The 24,461-nt window shown below is 33.2% G+C and overlaps 1 protein-coding gene and 1 long non-coding RNA gene across 2 annotated transcripts; both read left to right on the forward strand.

Annotated features, from left to right (window-relative positions):
* Nucleotides 1–17,513: 17,513 nt before the first annotated feature.
* Nucleotides 17,514–20,158, forward strand: LOC134282438 (uncharacterized). Its single transcript, XR_009995288.1, has 4 exons — nucleotides 17,514–17,653; nucleotides 18,001–18,095; nucleotides 18,376–18,424; nucleotides 19,482–20,158. It is a non-coding gene; the product is annotated as an uncharacterized LOC134282438 (long non-coding RNA).
* A 360-nt stretch (nucleotides 20,159–20,518) lies between these two features.
* Nucleotides 20,519–22,030, forward strand: LOC134282440 (uncharacterized). Its single transcript, XM_062764847.1, has 3 exons — nucleotides 20,519–20,638; nucleotides 21,206–21,271; nucleotides 21,776–22,030. Exons 1-3 carry the CDS (start codon nucleotides 20,519–20,521, stop codon nucleotides 21,932–21,934), a joined length of 345 nt encoding a protein of 114 aa, XP_062620831.1. The 3' UTR covers nucleotides 21,935–22,030.
* Nucleotides 22,031–24,461: the final 2,431 nt, after the last annotated feature.

A 24,461-nucleotide genomic window follows, 5' to 3' on the forward strand; every position in this document is an offset into this window, starting at 1 on the left:
TAAAAATTTCTCAACGTTTACATCAATATAAAGTCGACGAATATACATGCACATAACATGATTTTCGGGGGTTTTGATTATCCTTTTTTATCTGTTGAGCTTATTTTTAATTAATTAATTTTAAATTTCTGCAAATAAAAAATTTAAATAATTGGCAAGTTAATTTTTAGAGATTTACAGACATTGAATTGATGGAAACATACGGGTATAATTTGTAATTTAAGTCATTCCAAGCTGCCATTTCTTTCAATCGTATCCCCCTGTCTGCATATCATCAAATCTAATTCAATCAAATTATACGACCCACATACATACAAATTTTTTTCTGCCGATAGAACGAAAAAAATCCATTTCCTCGGGGCGGAGAATTACCTTAGAAATAATTATCTATAATCTTAAATATTAAGTCTTACATGTATTTAGCTACAAAAATATCAATTTCCGTTTTTTTTCAAAGTCTCTGAAATAATATTGATAATTCTTTGAAATCTTGAATAAGTATTAAGTCGTATTTCGTTTTGAAAATATCGATTCCTAAATATTTTGAACTATTTTGAGTGAAGAATCGTGCATTTGCGTTAGCAATCGTGTAAGATCGTGTAACGTGTAGAATCGTGTGCGTGAGAGATCGTTCGTGTAACAGGTTTAATCGTGCGTTAATCATGCGGAATCGTTCGTGTAACGTGATCGTTCGTGTAAGTTGTCAACAATAACGTTGCAGCCACTGTATTACAGTTAACTTTACTTTTGTGCATTTTATATATAAGCTCTTCTAGGTCTTAGCTATTCTACTTTTCTGAGTAAAGATTTGTGTGCAATTGTCACTGTGACATGTCACAGTGAAATACACCAACAAAAATGCATTTGCATGTTTGCTTTGTCAAGATCAATGATCAGAGCTAGTCAAAATAAATTACATGTAAAATGCATTGAATTAAAAAAAACAAATGAATATATACCTCGGTTCACAGTCTCTTACAGTTTCATTTAAAGTAGCAGTAACAACTTCCCACGGTGGGATTAGAAATTGTGACGTAAGATCTAGTCAACTAAAATAATAAGAACAAGGCGTTACCGTTGAGGAATAAACATTTCCCGTCGACCAGTCACACCTTAATTTGATAAAACATTTGATCAATGTGATAATACTAACCTAAATTTTTACGTTATTCAACATTGTTTACACAGAACATTTTACTCTTTCATCAATTCGTCTATTTATACTACAGTTACCCTGATTAAAAATATAAAAATTATCATTATTATGCCATTATTCCCTGTAATCAGAACAAACCTTATACGAGTGGTTATATACAAGTTCGTGGACTGAGGCTATAAATTTAGTACTATGTAGTCTGTGCTTTTAAAATTCATATAGAACATAAAGTAACAAAAAACGTTTAAAAATGTTGAAAAACACCTACCATTTGCAATATTATTATGAAATGAAAACGACTTTATATGATCGCTTGGCGCCGTCACTGTTAAGTTTGACGACGCTCGACAAACGTTATTGTTTTTAGATGTCCGTTTCTTCTTCCTCATACACTAAATTGGTGCGATTTTCTGCACCTGAGTAAGGCCGACTTGAACAATTTATACAGTATTTTCCTCTTAAGCACAGTTATCTGGATACAAGCAGCGCCGTCGTCACATTCTCTTAATTTTTGTTTTGATGCAGTTGTGATGTCATCGATCAAAGTTATCGAAACCCTCTGACAGAAATCAATAATTTCACACTATGATAAAAAAAAAACCAACAACAAAGCTTGATTAAAGATTATTATAACTCCAGAATGCTTTTATACTTTTTTTTAGTTTTTCTATTAATTTTCAGAGCCGAAATCCTTCTTGAAATAGATACACTATTCAAGATAGGTTGCTTTTTCTGAATGTTAAAACGCCCAACGTAGTCTATGGTTTTAAAGGTACTTGAACACAGATTTGAAGTTATTATTTTCTCTATAATATTGCGACTTATATATTTTAATAGCATTTCACACAAAAATTAATTACATTGAATTCGAGAAACTCTCTCTCTCTCTCTCTCGTAATTATCCGTTAGCAGAATAATAGGTATAAAATCATACCAGGGACCTATATACTAACTTTAGTATATAGGTCCCTGATCATACGTACTTTCCGCTGTACCATTTATTAGCCGTTGGGACAGATGAAGGAATTTTTCAGACGGGGATGTCGAAACTTGTTCAAAAATTGAAATTACCCAACTAATAACTTTTGACAAGAAAATAAACCTAAACGCCCAAATTGAAAGGGAAATAGATATGAAATCAACATACAAGAATGTGAACATTGGGAATTTTCTCAAATACCTTCTCAGGTAAGGAATCTGGACAAAATTATTCAAACAAGAGGAATAAAAAACTGATTTTAGCAAGAATATGATTTCTCACCGGCAGTTTGCTCTCCCTTCCTATATACATGTATATGCTTTGACTATTATATAATCATTAATATTATGCCAAGAAATATAATTCACATTCCATTCTATTTTGATCATTCATGTACCACAGAATCAAACTCGTTTATTATACCCACGCAACAAGTTGCAGGAGGTATAATGTTTTTGACCGTCCGTCAGTCCGTCCCTTAGTCCCATTTTTCCCCAGAGCAACTCTTCATAAACCGCTGTACAGAATTTAGCCAAACTTTGCACATATTTAGGGTACAATGTCTAGATTTGCATATTACCATGAAATTCCGATTCCCTTATTTTTCTGGGAATTTCGACACTTTTCAGATTTTTGGCCATGTTTTGAATATAGAGATGAACAGTTTGTTAGCGCAACTCCTCATAACCCGCTGCACAGAATTTTGTCAAAATTTGCAAACGTTTAGTATATATGTAGAACTGCAGCAGGAAATTCCGATTCCTGTAATTTTTTCGGGATTTTCGGCACTTTGACGTTTGGGGGAGTGTGGGTATGTGAGCTTGCTCACTTTTTCTTTTATTGTGTATAAAATTATAATAAAAACTTTAAATCAAGTTATATTACTCTATATTTAAAGAAAAAGTCAGTACACTTTATTTATTTGAAAATAATTAATACTAAAGAGATCCGATCTTTTTCAAATTAATTTTAGGAGAAAATTATGTTTGTTTTGAACCCCACCCCCCTCTCATATGTAAGATTAATAATGATTCATGATATATGATAAATTTGATGTAGTTAAGAGATGTGCATATATTTTTTTATTTATATATATATATATATATATATATATATATATATATATATATATATATATATATATATATATATATATATATATATATATATATATATATATATATATATATATATATATATATATATAAAATATATGCACATCTTTTAACTACATCAAATTTATCATATATCATGAATCATTATTAATCTTACATATGAGAGGGGGGTGGGGTTCAAAACATATATATATAGACAACAGTACTACTTTTTTTTGAAAACAAATTGTTTTGCTTTTTTTTTCAATCAATCAAAATACCGGACCGGTGAGCTTTCCAACTTTGAAATTTTCCCTGACCAAATAAACTGATCGGCATGGAACACGTGTGCCCAAGTGCTATGTGGTGACAACTTTTTACTAATGAGATAACAATGGATTACATGATTTCTGACATGCATATTTCAATAAAAGTAAAATAGGATATTTTCTGACATGTGCACATAACGATAGCAGTATTCAGGTAAATGTTTTAAAACTGTGTTCGATGCTTTCTCGATGTCCAAACGGTTTTTGCTGTACATGAATGTCTTCTGTTTTAGTGCTTTTTCTATATTGCAACAAATGCATTCAAAAATAATTTACTTCTCATTATACTAGTTCTAGTTTTTGTTGGATTTTTACTTTTAAAACATGTTTTTGGTAAGTTTATGGATTTCTAAAATTTATTGCTATTGGAGATGTGTACATGTCGACAGCTTGCTAGAAAATCACTCAAGTGAAACAAATGTACCAGGCTTTATATAGCAGGTACAGGTGGCCAAAATAACTTGAATAAATATGGCGGATTCGAAGAAATATGGCGGACAAGGGCGTACAGATATGTAGTAAGTCGTACAAATATTAAAAATGATGCATTTTTGAGAGTTCATGTTTTTGAGAGATGCCCACTCCTCCATGGCACGTGTGCACACCTCTAATGCTTTGGGAGTATATGTACATACTTGCTCTGCTCCTATTATGTATTGTTTTATAGACTTTTGATCTTGAATAAGGGATGGAGTAAATTACTTTAAAAAGTAATTAATTAAATTTCAATTACTTAAACTTTTTCTTCAATTAAATTATAATTAAAAACAAGCTTTCTACGAGATGTAATTAATTGAATTACAATTACTTTGCAAAACTAATTAATTAAAATACAAATTACAGCTTTATTTTTTTATTTTTTATTTTTTTTTTTTGGAAATTTTTGAATCCTAGAATTGTCAATAAATATACATAACTACTTTCATTTGTATATATAAGCTCATAAAAAAAGTGAGTAACTATAGTATGCGGAGACTTGCCAAAGTTGTTGAGTCCTGGGCAACAGGAAAGTTAGCTCCAAAAAGGAACTTTGATACCAAAGATTTTGAAAATATTTTCTCTACATCAGTGCATTTGATTTTAATTCAATTTTTAATTATATCTAATTCATTGATGCACTTTCTATACAAAAGGAGTCTTCCTTGATTTTTCTCTAGATGTATTTTAAAGAAAATGAGTTTTATTTATTTTTTATATATTATATAAATTTCTCTAAAAAAAATATGTCAATTGATAAAATTAAGTTTTTATGGTTTTTCTGTGAGCTTAACAATATACGATAGGTTGAGACAAAATTTGTTGTGCTAGGTATGAAAACGTCTTGGGGAAAATATCTTGAAACTTGTGAAATTATAATTTTAAAAAATCAGTATAAATTATATTTTAATTCCTGGACTGTTTTTAAAGGTTGATGTGCTTGTTAAAAGTAATACTCAGTCACATGAGAACATACGTATTGTGTGTGTGGAAGACTCTTAATTCATAACTTGTATTAAGAAGAAAAAAATTGAGAAATATACGCGATCGGTTTGAAGCATTTTCTTCCATGCGAAACCTAAATGTATACACAAATTTCATGGCTTATGATACTTGATTAAAAGGGGGTAAAAATAGAGTAAAATTAGTCGCATGTGTAATCCATCAAATTAAACATGTCAGCTGTCAATGATATTTAAAAACCTGGACATTAATTTATCGTGGGGAATGGTTGTGTATAGAGTTGAAAAGTCGTACGTTTTTAAGCTACTGTATACAGGGAAAATTTCGCCCCCTTCTATTTTCGCCCCTTTCGCCCTCCTCCTGATTGGGCGAATTTAAAACGGTGCGAATTCAAATTACACAGCATAGTTTCTTAAACAAAACTATGATTGGGCGAATCTAAAACGGGGCAAAATAGTTCGCAAGTGCAAAAGGTCGAAAATAAGACGAAGTGAAAATAACCCTGTATACAGTATTAATTTGGGTAAAATCTTGTGATTTCAAATACATTTCCATTCGTGACCTTGTATATGCTTAGTAGACTTAAACCTTAGGGTATACAGTGTTTCTGGTTTTAATCATGATATTTCTTCTTTCAAGTTATTTGTATGCAATTATTCCTAAGGATGTTCGCCTTATTTCTTCCTATTTTAGATGCATATCCAGTAATTTCGAAAAGGAAAGGGGTGGTAGACAGAATCAAGGAATCGTTTTAAATATTCATTCGAAAAACTAATTAATACTTGTTCAATTCCGCATACGACATTCTTGTAATATTTAATACTCCAGCCAATTTATTTAATATATGAATAAAGCAATTGTAACATTAAGAGAAAAACAATCATATCCAATCAAATTGATATAGAAAATAGATCTAATCAAAGGGACCACGTGCAAAGCGAAACATCCCCTTACAAAAGAGCATATAGGTCCCGATAAAAATATTTATTTGGTTAAATTTAGACCTACCTTGATATGTAAAATTGTTTTTATTTCAAAAGGTTTATCCCGATTTTAATTATAAAGAATCGTGCAAAATATGTTCGCTACCTCAATTAAACTTGATTAATAGCAAGATTGTCTGATAAGTGTCCATTGTTCATACAATTCAAAGCCTCGTTAGTCTAATAATGTACAGCAATACAGTAGAACATTTTAAAAGCACACGATGTCAAAGGATTGTCATATAAACTAATAAAGTACAACCTTTATGAAAATTTATCTTTTTTTTTGTAAAATCCTTAGCTTTTAAGGTAATTCTCACTTAATCAAATGCAGCTGAAAATGTTCCTGTACTTTTTTCACTCCTTCATGGCGCCTGATCCCACTTCTGATGTCTTGGAGGTCTATTTTGTTCTGCTCCTATTTTGTATTGTTATACCTTTAAAATTTGTTCCTGTACAAATCTATACAAAAAAAGTCTAACAATTCTAATGTTTTGTTGAGCAGGCATAAAAACACCGATTTTGGACCGCTGAGTGAGATTGGACCGGTCGATGAGATATTGGACTGCTTACGTTACGGAGCTTAATCTCATTTTCATTCGCTGGTGTTCAAAAGTGACAGACCTGGGGTTACAGCACAGAAAACATTAACAAATGCATGTTGGTAAAAAAAAATAAATAAAATGAAAGGTATAACAAAACATTTATTTAAAGGTATAATAAAACATTTACAAAAACGACTGATTTCTCGGGCAAAATGCGTTTTGTCGACCCTCAAACCAAACTATCTGCATTCGGCCTAACGGCCTCATACAAACAGTTTGGTTCTTGGGTCTGACAAAGCGCATGTTGACCTCGAAGTTAGTCAATAAATATATATCGTTTTATGGTTTTTTGATGTTGAATACTGTTCGTTAATCTTGTATCTTTAAAAAATTAATTCGATGTTGAAGAGAAATACTCTAGTCATACATGTAAGACACTATTTGACACATTATCGATCGTATGTAAATGCAAATTTTAAATCTATTTGCCATGCATGATTTGTGTGATTGTGTATTTGCAGCGACAAATATTTTGTTCAAGTAATTAATCCTTTCATAAAAGGATATCCTTCAACATATTGATTTAAAAAGAAAGATATAACGATGACAAATCGAGTTTTTAAAAAAAACCCTCAACACTACACAATCTTTAACAGATAATTAAAAACCGACCCTTGGAAATATTCCAGCCAAAAAACAATCATCCAATAGAGACTCAATTATGAATGACATATTAATTTACAGTGTCTTTTCGTGTAAAAAAAAAAATATTTTCTCATATATAATGAAATATTATGTTTTTCTAATCTGAGGCAGTACTAGTATTTTAAAGTTATAAGTCAATTATTTTGATTAATTCCGCTCATGACTCAGGAAGCTAAGGTGGTGTTTATATGAGCACTTAAGAAAAATAATTAAAATCCTGCCTCACATAAGAAATATATGAAAAAATGCTTATATTTTCAAAGAAGAGAGATTGATTGTATGCTGTTTAATTTCCCTCTCCAGAATATTTTACTGATATGGAGACGTCACCATTGCCGGTGAAGGGCTGCAAATTTAGGCCTTTCCTCAGCACATACGGCCTTTGAGCAGGGAGGGATCTTTATCGTGCCACACCTACTGTGACAACACGGGGGCCTCGGTTTATACGGTCTCATCCGAAGGACCGCCCCTTTTACGACAAGCAAGGGGGTACTGAGGATCTATTCTAACCCGGATCCTCACGGGGCCAAAGAAGAAAGATGTAATATTTTATAGGGTAAGATATATATATATATATATATATATATATATATATATATATATATATATATATATATATATATATATATATATATATATATATATAGATATATATATATATATATATATATATATATTTACTTTTTCTTATAAATGAAAAAAATAATAAACTAGCATTTTTATAAACGATGCACAGATCAATAGCGGAAAACAATATCGATCAACACACTTATACAACTTTTTGTTGAACAAATGTTATTGGCTGTCATTGAAAGACATTCTTCATAGAGCAAAGGCATTTTGAAGATGTTTTAGATAAAGTACAGCATAAAATTATTCAATCGATGTTTAACTCATTTTAAAGTATATTGGCTAGATGTTATTGCAGGAGATTTAAATTGAGGTCTATTGATTTTTTTAAATGTTGTTTCCAAGTTTATTTAAGGACTTTTGCAAGTTTTAAGAACAGATTTTTTTCGCCTGATAGAAGCACTGCGTAGAGAGTTAAGTCTGAAGTCTATAACTAGGTAGTTGATTTTTATATACTTCGCAGATTCAAACACCGATTCGATGCGGAACATGATTACCGTTTTGTTTTTGTTTTTTTCGGTTGAGACCATATGACCATGTCATGGTATGCGCTCGAATAAAAATAATTCCTCAGCGCTTAAACACTGCTAGTGTGAAAACAGGTTTAAAATGTAGCCTTAAAACTTGCAAGTTATTGCATTTCAATATGTGTGCAAAAAAAACTGTAAGGAAAGTTCAGCACACAAAGAAAGGTTTCTAAATTGACAACTTACCTTTTGATATTTAGGGAAACCCCAAATGTGGTGTGATATGGTCTACACTTATTTTCCAAGCGGTAACTTTTATGTTTCGTGTCCTTAAAAAAATTTTCATAAAGAATAATAGAATAACATATGAAAAAAGTTTAAAAATTTCATTTGAATTTTCAGTATGTTTTTTTTCAAAATCAAAAATATAGGAGAAGTGAAGCCTTAACAAGAAAAAAACTTAATAAACACTTGTTTACTCTAGATAACTATACAGATTATAACCAGTGTTGCTCAAAGTAATAGACCCTAAATTTGTCTGAATTGTGTACACGTACTATAAACAACAAAACATGGCGACCCAATACCAATTAAATGGGTTAAACTTTGCTCCCGTCTAGTTCTTGGACACAAAATCAATACCACGATAGATATATACAAATGTAAACTGGAAAATTAATATCCATTCAAAATCTCAATTCATTACTTATCATTTAAAGAGTAATTTTCTTTTAAATTGATAACCAAATACATCAAACGCAATATCCAATTAATTAACCTACCTGCGTACCTGGCTGCTAGATGAAGAAAAGGAAGGAATAACTCATAGCACGTGTACCTGTAACTGACCAATCAAAATATACTTAGTCATGTTTTTCTAAAATTTGATAAATAATAGGGGAATACTCTCTTTCGAGACGTTTCAATATTTTACTTTATTTTATTTATGCGATTTTGTATCGATGCTAAGGATATTTTATCTACTTCGTAAGATGTTCAAGGTTTTTAACAGGGACTACTTGTTTAAGCGGATAGAGGGATACTTCCTTTGGCGAACGCAAGAGAGTGGGGTCTGTCAGCCTACATCCGCGACTGTACTCGGCACTGCTGGTACCGGACATCCACGACTGTACCTGTTCACTAATAGTCAGAGCAAAAATTTCCGGATTGATACGCCATCAACGCAGAGTATATGTAGTTAATTACAAATTATTTTGAATGAAAAATAGGTAATGTATATATAGTATATTTCTGATTTTAATCAAAGGCGGATCCAGGGCCGGCGCGCCGGACGTGCCCCCCCCCCCCGTTCTGTTTGAATTTTTTGTATGTAAAACTTATACAAATACAAATACTTTATTGGCACAAACACAATTACAATAATTGGCAAAGGCCCACTGAACAACATTAAATAATGTTTACATATTTTTTCAAGAATTGTCAAGTAATTGACTTCTAAGATCAAAACAGTCTCTGATAAATTTAACAGTAACTTTCAAGACTTTTTGTATATTACTGTTTATATATAATTGTAGCATATATTTCTCATTGCTAAGATTAATATTTTTCTTTGTTATGTTATAAATAATACTAAAGAATATAGAGTAAGAATTACAGTGAAAAAGAAAATGTATTTCATCCTCAATCACACCAGTATTACAAACATTACAATATCTTTCATTTCTTGATGTGGAAATATATCTACCACTTTCTATTGCAAGTTTATGTGCGCTTAGTCTAATTTTACTAAGAGAGGATATGTAAAACTTATATATATATATGTCTTTTATCCTAAAATCAAGGAAAACACCTCTTATTTGTAAAGTTTGTCAGCTTCATGGGGTTCCTCCCCCGGACCCCCACCAGGGCCTTGCTCTAGAACTAATTGGGGCTTCAGTGCAGCGCCCAGATCACTTACCTTTCTACCTTTTATTGCCCCCCCCCCCCCCCCGGGGAACCGCTACGAAATTGCTGAATTCCCCACTGTGAATTAAATATTCTTTAAGAAAGGCTATGATCGCCAAATGATTAGTAATAAATGGCTAAGTGAAGTACATAATTTATATCGAGGAAATTAAGTATAAACTTGACTTTACCTATCTATTGTATGGATCGCTGATATCTCTAAAAAGTAACATCTAGGCCACACTTTATATCTAGGACTGTACTTGTATCTGTGATTTTTTAAACAGCAACTGCGACTGACATGTGCCGTGCAAACACATTTTTTTCAACAACCGAAATTGATTAACAGCATCCACTATTAAAACCCTGCCAGGGATGTGGTCCTTATAATTCACTGATAGTCTTTGACTCTTAAAACTTCATACGGAGACTTTCCAAGTCATACCAATTTCAAATAGATAATAATGTGTTTTTTAGGAGGGTCTGCGTTTTTTAGGGGGTGGTTCTAAAGTCACATTTACTCTGCAAATTCTAAGGGGTTGGGGGGGGGGGGGGGGCTCCAGATCCGCGCATGTCAAAATATGAATGTTTATAAGATACCGAGACAAACGAGGTCAGCAGTTTTGACTGAAGGATCTTTTTACAGATGTAAAATTATAGTTTTAAATCTGTGATCAGAGATCAATATGAACTAGATATATCAATTGGGGGAAGAGGGGGGGGGGAGCTGGGGGCATGATTTGAATATCCTATACGTGCTCAATGCTAATGATGAATCATAAACCACGCAAGTAGTGTCAACTAAAACATATAAAATGATTGATAGAATCTTGTGTAACTTAAATATTGTATATATGCAGGTAGAATAACGCTCATACATGCGTTTTCAATGTTTTTTAAAATAAGCATCTCAAATGCACCCCGGGAAAAGCCTCCAATGAATTGAAATGAAACTCCTGTCAAAACTATTATTTAGTTATAAATTTACAAAGTACACGATATTTACTAGGCCACAGGTTGCAAAGTTGTAAAGATAAGTTAGAAATAAATTCTTTAAAAAATACATGGACCTACCATTGACCTCTTCCTCGGTCGCTAGGTTGATTACCGGTATGATTGCAGATACCTGAAATATACAGGTATGGTAGCAAAATTATTAAAGTTCATATTAATGGAAATGCGGTGCTTTATAATGACTGTACCTGTGTAGTATACACACTATATTCTACATCCCTGACTGTAACTGTGACTTATACTGAGTAAACAACATCCCTGACTGTACCTGTGCCTTATAAACAACATCCATGACTGTACCTGTGCCTTATAAACAACATCCACGACTGTACCTGTCCAGTACATACACTTTATTCCACATCCCTGACTGTACCTGTGCCTTATAAACAACATCTCTGACTGTACCTGTGACTTATAAACAACATCCTTGACTGTACCTGTGTCTTATAAACAACATCCCTGACTGTACCTGTGTAGTATACACACTTTATACTACATCCCTGACTGTACCTGTGCCTTATAAACAACATCTCTGACTGTACCTGTGACTTATAAACAACATCCTCGACTGTACCTGTGTCTTATGAACAACATCCCTGACTGTACCTGTGTCTTATAAACAACATCCCTGACTGTACCTGTGACTTATAAACAACATCCCTGACTGTACCTGTGTAGTATACACACTTTATACTACATCCCTGACTGTACCTGTTACTTATAAACAACATCCCTGACTGTACCTGTGTCTTATGAACAACATCCCTGACTGTACCTGTGACTTATAAACAACATCCCTGACTGTACCTGTGACTTATAAACAACATCCCTGACTGTACCTGTGTACTATACACACTTTATACTACATCCCTGACTGTACCTGTGTCTTATAAACAACATCCCTGACTGTACCTGTGACTTATAAACAACATCCCTGACTGCACCTGTGTAGTATACACACTTTATACTACATCCCTGACTGTACCTGTTACTTATAAACAACATCCCTGACTGTACCTGTGTAGTATACACACTTTATACTACATCCCTGACTGTACCTGTGTCTTATGAACAACATCCCTGACTGTACCTGTGCCTTATAAACAACATCCCTGACTGTACCTGTGACTTACAAACAACATCCCTGACTGTACCTGTGTAGTATACACACTTTATACTACATCCCTGACTGTACCTGTTACTTATAAACAACATCTCTGACTGTACCTGTGTCTTATAAACAACATCCCTGACTGTACCTGTGTCTTATAAACAACATCCCTGACTGTACCTGTGTCTTATAAACAACATCCCTGACTGTACCTGTGTCTTATAAACAACATCCCTGACTGTACCTGTGTCTTATAAACAACATCCCGGACTGTACCTGTGTCTTATAAACAACATCCCTTACTGTACCTGTGACTTATAAACAACATCTCTGACTGTACCTGTGTCTTATAAACAACATCCCTGACTGTACCTGTGTCTTATAAACAACATCCCTGACTGTACCTGTGTCTTATAAACAACATCCCTGACTGTACCTGTGTCTTATAAACAACATCCCTGACTGTACCTGTGTCTTATAAACAACATCTCTGACTGTACCTGTGTCTTATAAACAACATCCGTGACTGTACCTGTGTCTTATGAACAACATCCCTGACTGAACCTGTGACTTATAAACAACATCCCTGACTGTACCTGTGTCTTATAAACAACATTCCTGACTGTACCTGTGTCTTATAAACAACATCTTTGACTGTACCTGTGTAGTATACACACTTTATACTACATCCCTGACTGTACCTGTGACTTATAAACAACATCCCTGACTGTACCTGTGTAGCATACACACTTTATACTACATCCCTGACTGTACCTGTTACTTATAAACAACATCCCTGACTGTACCTGTGTAGTATACACACTTTATACTACATCTCTGACTGTACCTGTGTCTTATGAACAACATCCCTGACTGTACCTGTGACTTATAAACAACATCCCTGACTGTACCTGTGACTTATAAACAACATCCCTGACTTTTCCTGTGTCTTATAAACAACATCCTTGACTGTACCTGTGTAGTATACACACTTTATACTACATCCCTGACTGTACCTGTGACTTATAAACAACATCCCTGACTGTACCTGTGTCTTATAAACAACATCCTTGACTGTACCTGTGTAGTATACACACTTTATACTACATCCCTGACTGTACCTGTTACTTATAAACAACATCGCTGACTGTACCTGTGTATTATACACACTTTATACTACATCCCTGACTGTACCTGTGTCTTATGAACAACATCCCTGACTGTATTTTTGCCTTATAAACAACATCCCTGACTGTACCTGTGACTTATAAACAACATGCCTGACTGTACCTAGGTAGTATACACACTTTATACTACATCCCTGACTGTACCTGTGTCTTATTTATAAACACATCCCTGACTGTACCTGTGACTTATAAACAACATCCCTGACTGTTCCTGTGTCTTATAAACAATATCCTTGACTGTACCTGTGTAGTATACACACTTTATACATCCCTGACTGTACCTGTGACTTATAAACAACATCCCTGACTGTATCTGTGTCTTATAAACAACATCCTTGACTGTACCTGTGTAGTATACACACTTTATACTACATCCCTGACTGTACCTGTGCCTTATAAACAACATCCCTGATTGTACCTGTGTCTTATAAACAACATCCCTGACTGTACCTGTGTCTTATAAACAACATCCCTGACTGTACCTGTGTCTTATAAACAACATCCGTGACTGTATCTGTGTCTTATGAACAACATCCCTGACTGAACCTGTGACTTATAAACAACATCCCTGACTGTACCTGTGTCTTATAAACAACATTCCTGACTGTACCTGTGTCTTATAAACAACATCTCTGACTGTACCTGTGTAGTATACACACTTTATACTACATCCCTGACTGTACCTGTGACTTATAAACAACATCTCTGACTGTACCTGTAACAACATCCTTCTTCGACCATAATTGCATCGAAGAACAAAGTAAATTGTTTGAGAGTGTGTAGGTGGAAGCTGCAAGAATAATTAAACTTTTTATCTTATTAAGAACATTGTCATATGTTTTTGTATCAGTCTCTATCTTTCCTTTCTATTTTAAAAAGTGTTAACACACCGTATAACAAACGTGCAACGGTGGGTTGGGGTCAGGAATCCCGTCTTTCCATCTTTAGTGACCAAAATATACATAAGATTAATAAATTTATTGATTTTACTTTGTAGGACATTGCATAAAATTAGCTGAATTAAGTTGAAGCTTTTTTATATAAAACTATAAAGCCTAGGAGCTTCTTCGCTCCCACACTTGGTCTTGGTCTCCAACCATATACCGCCCCCTTTCGTGTTCAAGATTCCCATATCCACCACTGATATGTGCCCATGCATGCTTGCTAAGGCATATTCAACTGATTTAGACTGATATATAGATTTTTGTAATAGAATTCTGGCACTGGAATGGTTGAAAAAATTACTAATTCCAGTGAGGTAGCATCTTCTTTGAAAGAGGAGGCCAGCCAGAAAAAAAAATTTTACAAAAAAAACAGTCCTAATTTTTTTTCCAAGTATACTACATTACCCGTAGGGGACTATACTTCAAGGAAAAAGTGGGGACGGGGCTGTGCTTTCCATGAACATTACATTTTCTATGGTTTATACATGTATTCATATGGGAAAAGAGGGGGGCTGATATTATGTGCCTGAAATTCGTCCTAATCAATGAGGAGCCCCCCTTCTCTTACATAGGCAATTTAGCCACATATGATCCTCATATGCATTGCCTTTCATATGAGGATCATATGTGGCTCATATGAGAATCATATGTATATACAATCATATGAGAATCATATGTGGCTAATCATATGAGAATCATATGTTTGCACATATGTATATCATATGATCGTATTTACATATGATTCTCATATGAAAGGCCCTGCATATGAGAATCATATGTATATTTTGACAGTTGTCATATGAGAATCATATGAAACTGATCATATGAGAATCATATGAAACCATATTCACTAATTTGCCCTTGTTATACTCAGGTAAAAATCATATGAATATTTGGACAGTGATCATATGAGAATCATATGAAAGAGTGATCATTTGAGAATCATATGAAACAGTGTTCACTAATTTGCCTTTTCTTATATGCAAGTAAAATTGCAATTTCAATAATATATATCAATAGTAATTTAAATTTACATTAAGGTAGGATTCTTCTCTGGTTCCTGACTAGATGAAACATTCAAAGTATATTTGCTTATATGTCTTATATATTGAGGTGTAAGAAATTTAAAAGACAATATTTTTCTTTCCTCATCACAATTGTACAACTTTAAATAGAAATGGTAAACTGTGTTTGAAAACTAGCAGGCCGACTATATTTTTGGCGGAATGGTGGCGTATGAAAATATTTTCTTTTCTGCCTCTCAAAATTATAATAGAACAATGAATTTAGTTATTATTTTACACAATCAAAGACTTGGAGAAATTTTCAAATGTAAGTTAAATTAATAATGAGGAACTAAACTTTCAAAATATATCAAATAAATATGATTTTTCAAACAAACTAGAATTTTGTTAGCTTTTAAACGCTTCCTATCAAAGTGCAGATTTGAGCCAAAAATCCATTAAAAGTATTTTTTCTCTCTTAGTAAACGATCAAAACTTTTTGTTTTTATATCATTTTGTACATTTTTATTACTACTTTATCATACGTGAAAATAAGAAAAAGTTAAATATAGGAAGCATATAAAAAAACTAATATATCCTAAAAAATTAACAAAAACAGAGAAAATTCGGATTAGCCAATATCCAGTTAAGTTATATTATTTATGTAAATTTGGTAATATCATGCTATAGACCCGATATAGTAAAATGTTTTTATGCAAAAAGAACAATCTTTAAACTTTTGAAATAGAAGTAGTCACCACATGATTGGCAACAGTATTTTTTTATTCATAATGTCAAGGAAAAAGATAATGACCTTGACCTGACCTTGCCTCTAATATAAAACGGTCAAATTTAATTTCACTGATACTATCACTTACCGATATTGTCTTCTTGATTCTGTGAAAATTTCATTAATTTTTAAATATTAGAAATATGAGAAGAATCCTACCTTAATTCAAAAGAATTTGTTAGCAATTACTTATGTAAAGTTCTACTCTGTTCAACACCCCCCCCCCCCTTTCCCTTGAAAAAAAAGTTCACAATTTTTTTCTGTAATAATGCATTTCCCAGATAAAATTGATAAAGAATAAATTAATTTGCTTTTTATTTCAAATCTTTTGGGTTTGGTTTATTACAAGTAAAATCAAAATCATTCAGTATTTTTTTCCGGACCGGTTTTGACTTTTATCGGATGAAAGTGTACGTCATGTTTGACGTCACTGCTGCAGCAGAAGTGCTGGGTGTTGGAAAAAGTAACTTATCTCCTAACAGTTTTTTATAAAGACCTTTAATTCATATTGTTTAAATATCCTTTCATTACGGTTACAGGTTCGTATGAACTTATTTTTATAATACTCTCATCACTTGTATATAATTGTTAAATTAATGCATTTCGCAAACCTACATAATGTTAGTGATCTGTAAGTATATTTTGGATGAATTTGTTTCTCATTGGATGTAAACATTACAATATACATGTTAGGCTAAAGGCATCTTTTTGTTTTGACTTTTGTTACGTACTGATTTGAAAGTGAAAGTAGAAACCCTGTATAGCAGTTGGCGTTTTGTATGTTGAGATCGTTTATCAAGTCGATTCTTTCATCAACTTAATAAATTACAAATGTTTGTTTTTATGCCTATAGATGCATTTAACTTGAGTTCAGTGTCACAGTGCAGCTTTTTTATGAAGTCCACGAAGCCCAAAGCTGATAAGACCCCTAATGTAGATTTTCCAAAGGGTTTGGAAAAGTTTTGGAATTCCATGGAATTCCAATCATTTCTATACCAAACTCGAAAAGTGTGTCTGGAAGTTTATGGAATATTTTGGAAATTGAAAAAAAAATGGACTTAGACATTTTTTGGTTTGGAAAGTAGTGGAATTCTTTGGAAAAAATGATAAAATGAGAAACTTAGCCATTTTCTGCACTGGAAAACTGTGGAAAATTACTTAGAATTTTTTTAACTGTCGACTAATAGTACAATAACATCGATTTTCGAAGTCGGGCTCGATGAACAATTAATTTAAACAACACGCCGAAATTCAAAAATATCAAATGCCATGTTGATGTTGCACAGAAGGAAAGTTGGAAAGAGAGTGTCTAGAACAGGGGAATCATGATTAGCTTGGGATGGAAGAAGATGAAGACATTTTAAGACCCGGTAGGTACAATATTGTACAGTATTTTATGTGCCCTTGAATGAAGAACGCTTCTGCTACTGTTCATTAGTCTGGGCACCACACATAAAGATAAACTGCCCGATGGTGAAATCATTAGTGCACTATTTTAATTTTGTAATAATTATTTAATAACTCGAAACATATCGTTAAGATCATGGGTTTTAATCCGAATTTCTTCGTTTGGGATCGAACTGATGTAAAAAAATTTACCTTTACCTTCCTTTGTTCAAGATAACATTTACAGAGTATGATGTACAATGTGATTCATTATATATTTTTTAATGCATGGTCATGATCATTTTCAGCTTTTATTTTAATTATTTTATAGTTGCTGCATTGTGCCTGAGATCCCCAAAGCGCTGGCATTTGATAACTTGGTGGATGTAGATGCTTAGCCAATCAGTCACTAGGCTTGTGAACATGGTGAGAACTAGCTCAAATTATCATTCAAATCAAGTAAACTAACTTTGATTTTATTAATCCATGTCTATTAGTATTAGATTAGAAAAAAAAATATTGCAACTTTGCCAAGGAAACAAAATTTAAAGGTTTATATTCTTAACACGCTTAGATTCCTTATTCTAATAATTTAAAACATTATGAATTCTGACAGGTAATCTAAACATGCTAACTGCACAGGCATGCATAATTATTTTAGATCAAATAGCAATCATCTACTATGAAGTATACATGCATTTTACAGGAATCCGGATGCTCACAAGGAGAAGAGCTGTATGAAAAAAACCAAAAAGGTCAGATTTCTTAATTATTTTCTATTGTTTTGTATAGCTTTAGTTTATTATTAGCTCACCTGAGCCGAAGGCTCAACTGAGCTTTTCTGATCAAAATTTGTCCATCGTCTTTCGTTGTCGTTGTTGTTGTCGTTGTTGTAAACTTTTCACATTTTCATCTTCTTCTCAAGAACCACTGGGCCGATTTCAACCAAACTTGGCACAAAGTATCCTTGGGTAAAGGGGATTCAAGTTTGTTCAAATGAAGGGCCACGCCCTTTTCCAAAGGGAGATAATCATAAATTTGTTAAAAATTAATGGCATTTTTAAAAAATCATCTTCTCCAGAACCAATGGGCCAGGAAAAATGAAACTCATGTGGAACCATCCTCAGGTAATGAAGATTCAAGTTTGTTCAAATTATGACCCCCGGGGCAAGGGTGGGGCCAAAATGGTATTCCGACCCTAGTTTTACATAGGAATATATAGGAAAAATCTTTAAAAATCTTCTTCTCGTTTAGAACCACTGGGCCAGGAAAGATGAAACTCATGTGGAATCATCCTCAGGTAGTGTAGATTCAAGTTTGTTCAAATCATGACCCCCGGGGCAAGGGTGGGGCCAAAATGGCCGACCAGAGTTTTACATAGGAATATATAGGAAATATCTTTAAAAATCTTTCTCAAGAACCACTGGGCCAGGAAAGATGAAACTCATATGGAATCATTTTCAGGTAGTGTAGATTCAAGTTTGTTAAACAGTTTGTCATGACCCCCGTGGCTAGGGTGGGGGCCAAAATGGCCGACCCAAGTTTTTCATTAGGGATATATAGGGAAACCTTTTAAAATCTTCTTTTCAAATACTTCAAAGCTATGATTAGTGATATTTATATGGAATCATCCTCAGGTAGTGTAGATTCTAGTTTGTTCAAATGATGAACGCCTGGGGGGGGGGGGGGGAGTAGATTCAAGCCCGATGTGCTCAGGTGAGCGTTGTGGCCCCTGGGCCTCTTGTTTGTCATATGCTAGTATTTATATGGATATCAATAATGATGCATCTTAATGGTCATCTTTTCTTTCAGAAATTGTGCAAGGAAAGTTTGAAGTGTCTGTGGGTATTATCAACATCCAACTTTCTGAGCCTTCATACTGAAAGTGAATCTGTTCCTGACACCAGTTATCTGTCAACCCTCTAACATGACCATTTACTAATTTCGTGGGATATCAGTGAGGAAGTGATTCTCTTGCAAACACGTCAGAAGTTTTGGATCTTCATTAATCGGGATCTTTGGAACGTACATTGGGGGAAAATAGCATCTGTTGATTTTATGGGATCTTTGTATCAATATAGTCGTGTAGACTAGTACATATTTTTTGCATTAAATACATGTGTTTGTCACTCTAGTCATTATTCATTAACTTTGTACCAGTACATAAGCCACTGGCAGTTCATTGTAAATGTATACCCTGTTGAGGTTTCAATGGCCTCTTCAATTCCATGACCAATGTCATTTAATAAAACTAACTTCTTATTTTAGAAAATGTAGACTGGAGTTTATTAAATACATGTATATCATAACATGATTATCATTAATTTAACCAAGGTGATTCTCCAGTAATCATATTTTTCTCTGGATATTTTTGTAAATAACCTTAAGCTTTGATGTAAAAATACTTTCAGTGAGAATACATTTAAAAAATGTGCTTAGATTATACATCTGAGAGTATATGCAATATTTGTCTCAAAAAACACTGTAAAAGAAACAATGAATTTTTTTTATTTTGAAAATATAGAGTTGATCTATGAAAAATTTTGATGTTATTAGTTTTTTTGTAATTATGTGGCACTTATTGTTTCAGTTTTCATTGTACATGTATTTGGAATTTGGAATCCTGGAATTCCATGGATTTCCATGGAATCCTGGAATTCCATGGATTTCCATGGAATTCTTTAAATTTACAAATATCCTGGAATTCCACGGATTTCCTCCGCAAATTTCCATTGTGGCATTGTTCCGCTATTTTCCAGGCTAGATTCAAAATTCCAAATCATTCCGAAAAAAGTTCCATCCCAATACTCCGGAGAATTCCTTAGATTCTGCAGTGAGGGTGAAACTCCATGGAATTCCATGGAATATGCCTTGGAATTCCATGGAAGTTGCGGAAAATCTACATTAGGGTCTGGCGATTGATCCTGAAGCTGATTCTGACAGACGATTGCATCATCACAATATTAAAGGTAAAAATATTGCAATAAAAAATGAAAGTGTACATCTTTAATGACTCCTTTATGACAAAATATTTCTTGATAATTTCTTTTTGTTCCTTTATAATTCTACATTGTTTGCACGGCTTCATCAAAAATAAATTCAATAATATAGAAGTTTTATTCTACATTATGAAACAATTTTAATTGTAAATGCACTTTTAAAATATGGAAGGTATGAATAGAATTTTCTTGCTTTAAAAGCTATGAAACTATACAATTACTTCAGGGGGTAAATTGAATTTTTGAATCTCAGCAAAAAATTAATAATAACAGTGGCAACTTTCAAGGTACAAATACATGTGCATGTGCATGTGACTATGTGTTGAAAGTACATCAGATAGCTAATCCATTGAATATTTACATCTATGTATTCATTGACATTTATAATTTTTTTTCCAACACTAGAGAACCTAGTTTCAGGTGAATTGTAAGATATTTAGGACAATTGAGAACCTACAAACTTGTACTCTCTCTTTTTGTAGTTTAAGTTTTAGTTATGCTTAGAAAATATCTACTGTGTGAATATTTGTTTTACAGGTTCAATATACAGTCAGCCTCTCATCAGAAAAAATCCAAAGATCCAAGGCTTGCTTCAAAGTTAAGGTAACTACACACTGTTTAATAGACTTTGTAATATTCTTCCCAACAAAGTCTGGGATATCCTGGAATCACAAAGTCTGTTTTTTCTGCCTATTTGTGTCATAATCTTTTTTTGGCAATTTGAATTAATATATACTATTTGAACATTCCAAATTCAATTGTCAAAATAAAAAAAGTTGCTTTTTTATGATTTTAATATGAAGCATATCTTCCAAAAGTGTAATTGTCTTGCAAAATTCAATTCAATTGTTAAAATTAAAAAAAATGCTTTTTATAATTTCATTATGAAGCATATCTTCCAACAGTGTAATTGTCTTGCAAATTACATCATAGGATTCCACAAAACAACTTGTATAACATATAGAAATTAGTTTTATCTCATATCATATCTGTGTCGGTGAATTGGGAATACATTTGTTTGCTGATGATAAGTTACTTTAATATAACTTGTAGAATTGATTTTGTAATTTAAGAATCATTTTATTTTTATTTTTGAAATTTTTGTAGAGACCATTCTGTGCCACAAAGAAATTGTTTAGGAAGGGGAGAACTGGTGGATTTGCATTTTTGGTACAGTTCAAAGAGATTTTCAAAATGGTCAGATCAGAGGGAGGACAACTGAAAATAATGGAGATACAGAAGGAAAAAGAACAAGGAAATATATGAAATAATTATGAAATGGGAGGATGTACACAATTTTGTCTGAATTTGACCTGTAAAGATTTTCCATTCTTATTTGTATGCTGGAATATCAAATAACTTGATTTTTCATAAATTTAAATTAGAGAATACATGACAAATGTTATTGCTGATATTTCAATTTTCATGTCATATGGTATTTTTATACAAGTTCATGACCTAATAATGTTATTCATTTGTACAAGTATACACATTTAACTACTCAATCATTTTGCTGAAATCGTATAATTTGTACTCATTTTAGAATATGTTAAATACATGTATCGACAAACGCTACTGACTTGTTTGTATATTTTCTTGTTTAGAAAGTACACTGTGAAAAATAAGTTATTTCTCTTGATGAAAATAATTTTATCAAAAAAGTTGTGTAAGCATTATAAGATATTTTAAGATATGTAACCAATGAAGATATATCATTTTAATGTAATGAATTTTCATCTGAAGCAGAAATATCTGATTTTTAAATGTGTACAAGAATGTGAAAAATATTGAAAGAGAACACACATAAGTGTTTCATATGATTTACATATGATGCCCTTTTCATATGATTCTCATATGTAAATGGCTTGAAACACACATAAGTGTTTCATATAATTTACATATCATGCCCTTTTCATATGATTCTCATATGTAAATGGCTTGAAACACACTTAAATCATTCATATGTGAATCATATGTAGTTATTTTCATATGATCCACATATGTGGATCATATGTAAATCATATGATTTGCTTCATATGATTCACATATGATGCCCTTTTTCTATGATTCTCATATGAAACCAATCATATGAGAATCATATGATACTCATATGAGAATCATATGTGGTACAGTCAGGGATGTTGTTCATAAGACACAGGTACAGTCAGGGATGTAGTATAAAGTGTGTATACTACACAGGTACAGTCAGGGATGTTGTTTATAAGTCACAGGTACAGTCAGGGATGTAGTATAAAGTGTGTACTACAGGTACAGTCAGGGATGTTGTTTATAAGTGACAGGTACAGTCAGGGATGTTGTTTATAAGACACAGGTACAGTCAGAGATGTTGTTTATAAGGCACAGGTACAGTCAGGGATGTAGTATAAAGTGCGTATACTACACAGGTACAGTCAGGGATGTTGTTTATAAGTCACAGGTACAGTCAGGGATGTTGTTTATAAGACACAGGTACAGTCAGGGATGTTGTTTATAAGTCACAGGTACAGTCAGGGATGTTGTTTATAAGACACAGGTACAGTCAGGGATGTTGTTTATAAGACACAGGTACAGTCAGGGATGTTGTTTATAAGACACAGGTACAGTCACGGATGTAGTATAAAGTGTGTATACTACCTAGGTACAGTCAGGGATGTTGTTTATAAGTGACAGGTACAGTCAGGGATGTTGTTTATAAGGCACAGGTACAGTCACGGATGTAGTATAAAGTGTGTATACTACACAGGTACAGTCAGGGATGTTGTTTATAAGTCACAGGTACAGTCAGGGATGTTGTTTATAAGACACAGGTACAGTCAGGGATGTAGTATAAAGTGTGTATACTACACAGGTACAGTCAGGGATGTTGTTTATAAGACACAGGTACAGTCAGGGATGTTGTTTATAAGTCACAGGTACAGTCAGGGATGTAGTATATAGTGTGTATACTACACAGGTACAGTCAGGGATGTTGTTTATAAGTCACAGGTACAGTCAGGGATGTAGTATAAAGTGTGTATACTACACAGGTACAGTCAGGGATGTTGTTTATAAGTCACAGGTACAGTCAGGGATGTTGTTTATAAGACACAGGTACAGTCAGAGATGTTGTTTATAAGGCACAGGTACAGTCAGGGATGTAGTATAAAGTGTGTATACTACAGGGTACAGTCAGGGATGTTGTTTATAAGACACAGGTACAGTCAGGGATGTTGTTTATAAGACACAGGTACAGTCAGGGATGTTGTTTATAAGACACAGGTACAGTCAGGGATGTTGTTTATAAGACACAGGTACAGTCAGGGATGTAGTATAAAGTGTGTATACTACCTAGGTACAGTCAGGGATGTTGTTTATAAGTGACAGGTACAGTCAGGGATGTTGTTTATAAGGCACAGGTACAGTCAGGGATGTAGTATAAAGTGTGTATACTACACAGGTACAGTCAGGGATGTTGTTTATAGTGACAGGTACAGTCAGGGATGTTGTTTATAAGACACAGGTACAGTCAGGGATGTAGTATAAAGTGTGTATACTACACAGGTACAGTCAGGGATGATGTTTATAAGTCACAGGTACAGTCAGGGATGTAGTATAAAGTGTGTATACTACACAGGTACAGTCAGGGATGTTGTTTATAAGACACAGGTACAGTCAGGGATGTTGTTTATAAGACACAGGTACAGTCACGGATGTAGTATAAAGTGTGTATACTACACAGGTACAGTCAGGGATGTTGTTTATAAGACACAGGTACAGTCAGGGATGTTGTTTATAAGACACAGGTACAGTCAGG

The sequence above is a fragment of the Saccostrea cucullata genome, unplaced genomic scaffold (assembly GCF_032062105.1).
Source record: "Saccostrea cucullata isolate Sc308-1 unplaced genomic scaffold, CSIRO_AGI_Scuc_v1 ctg1127, whole genome shotgun sequence".
NCBI lineage: Eukaryota > Metazoa > Mollusca > Bivalvia > Ostreida > Ostreidae > Saccostrea > Saccostrea cuccullata.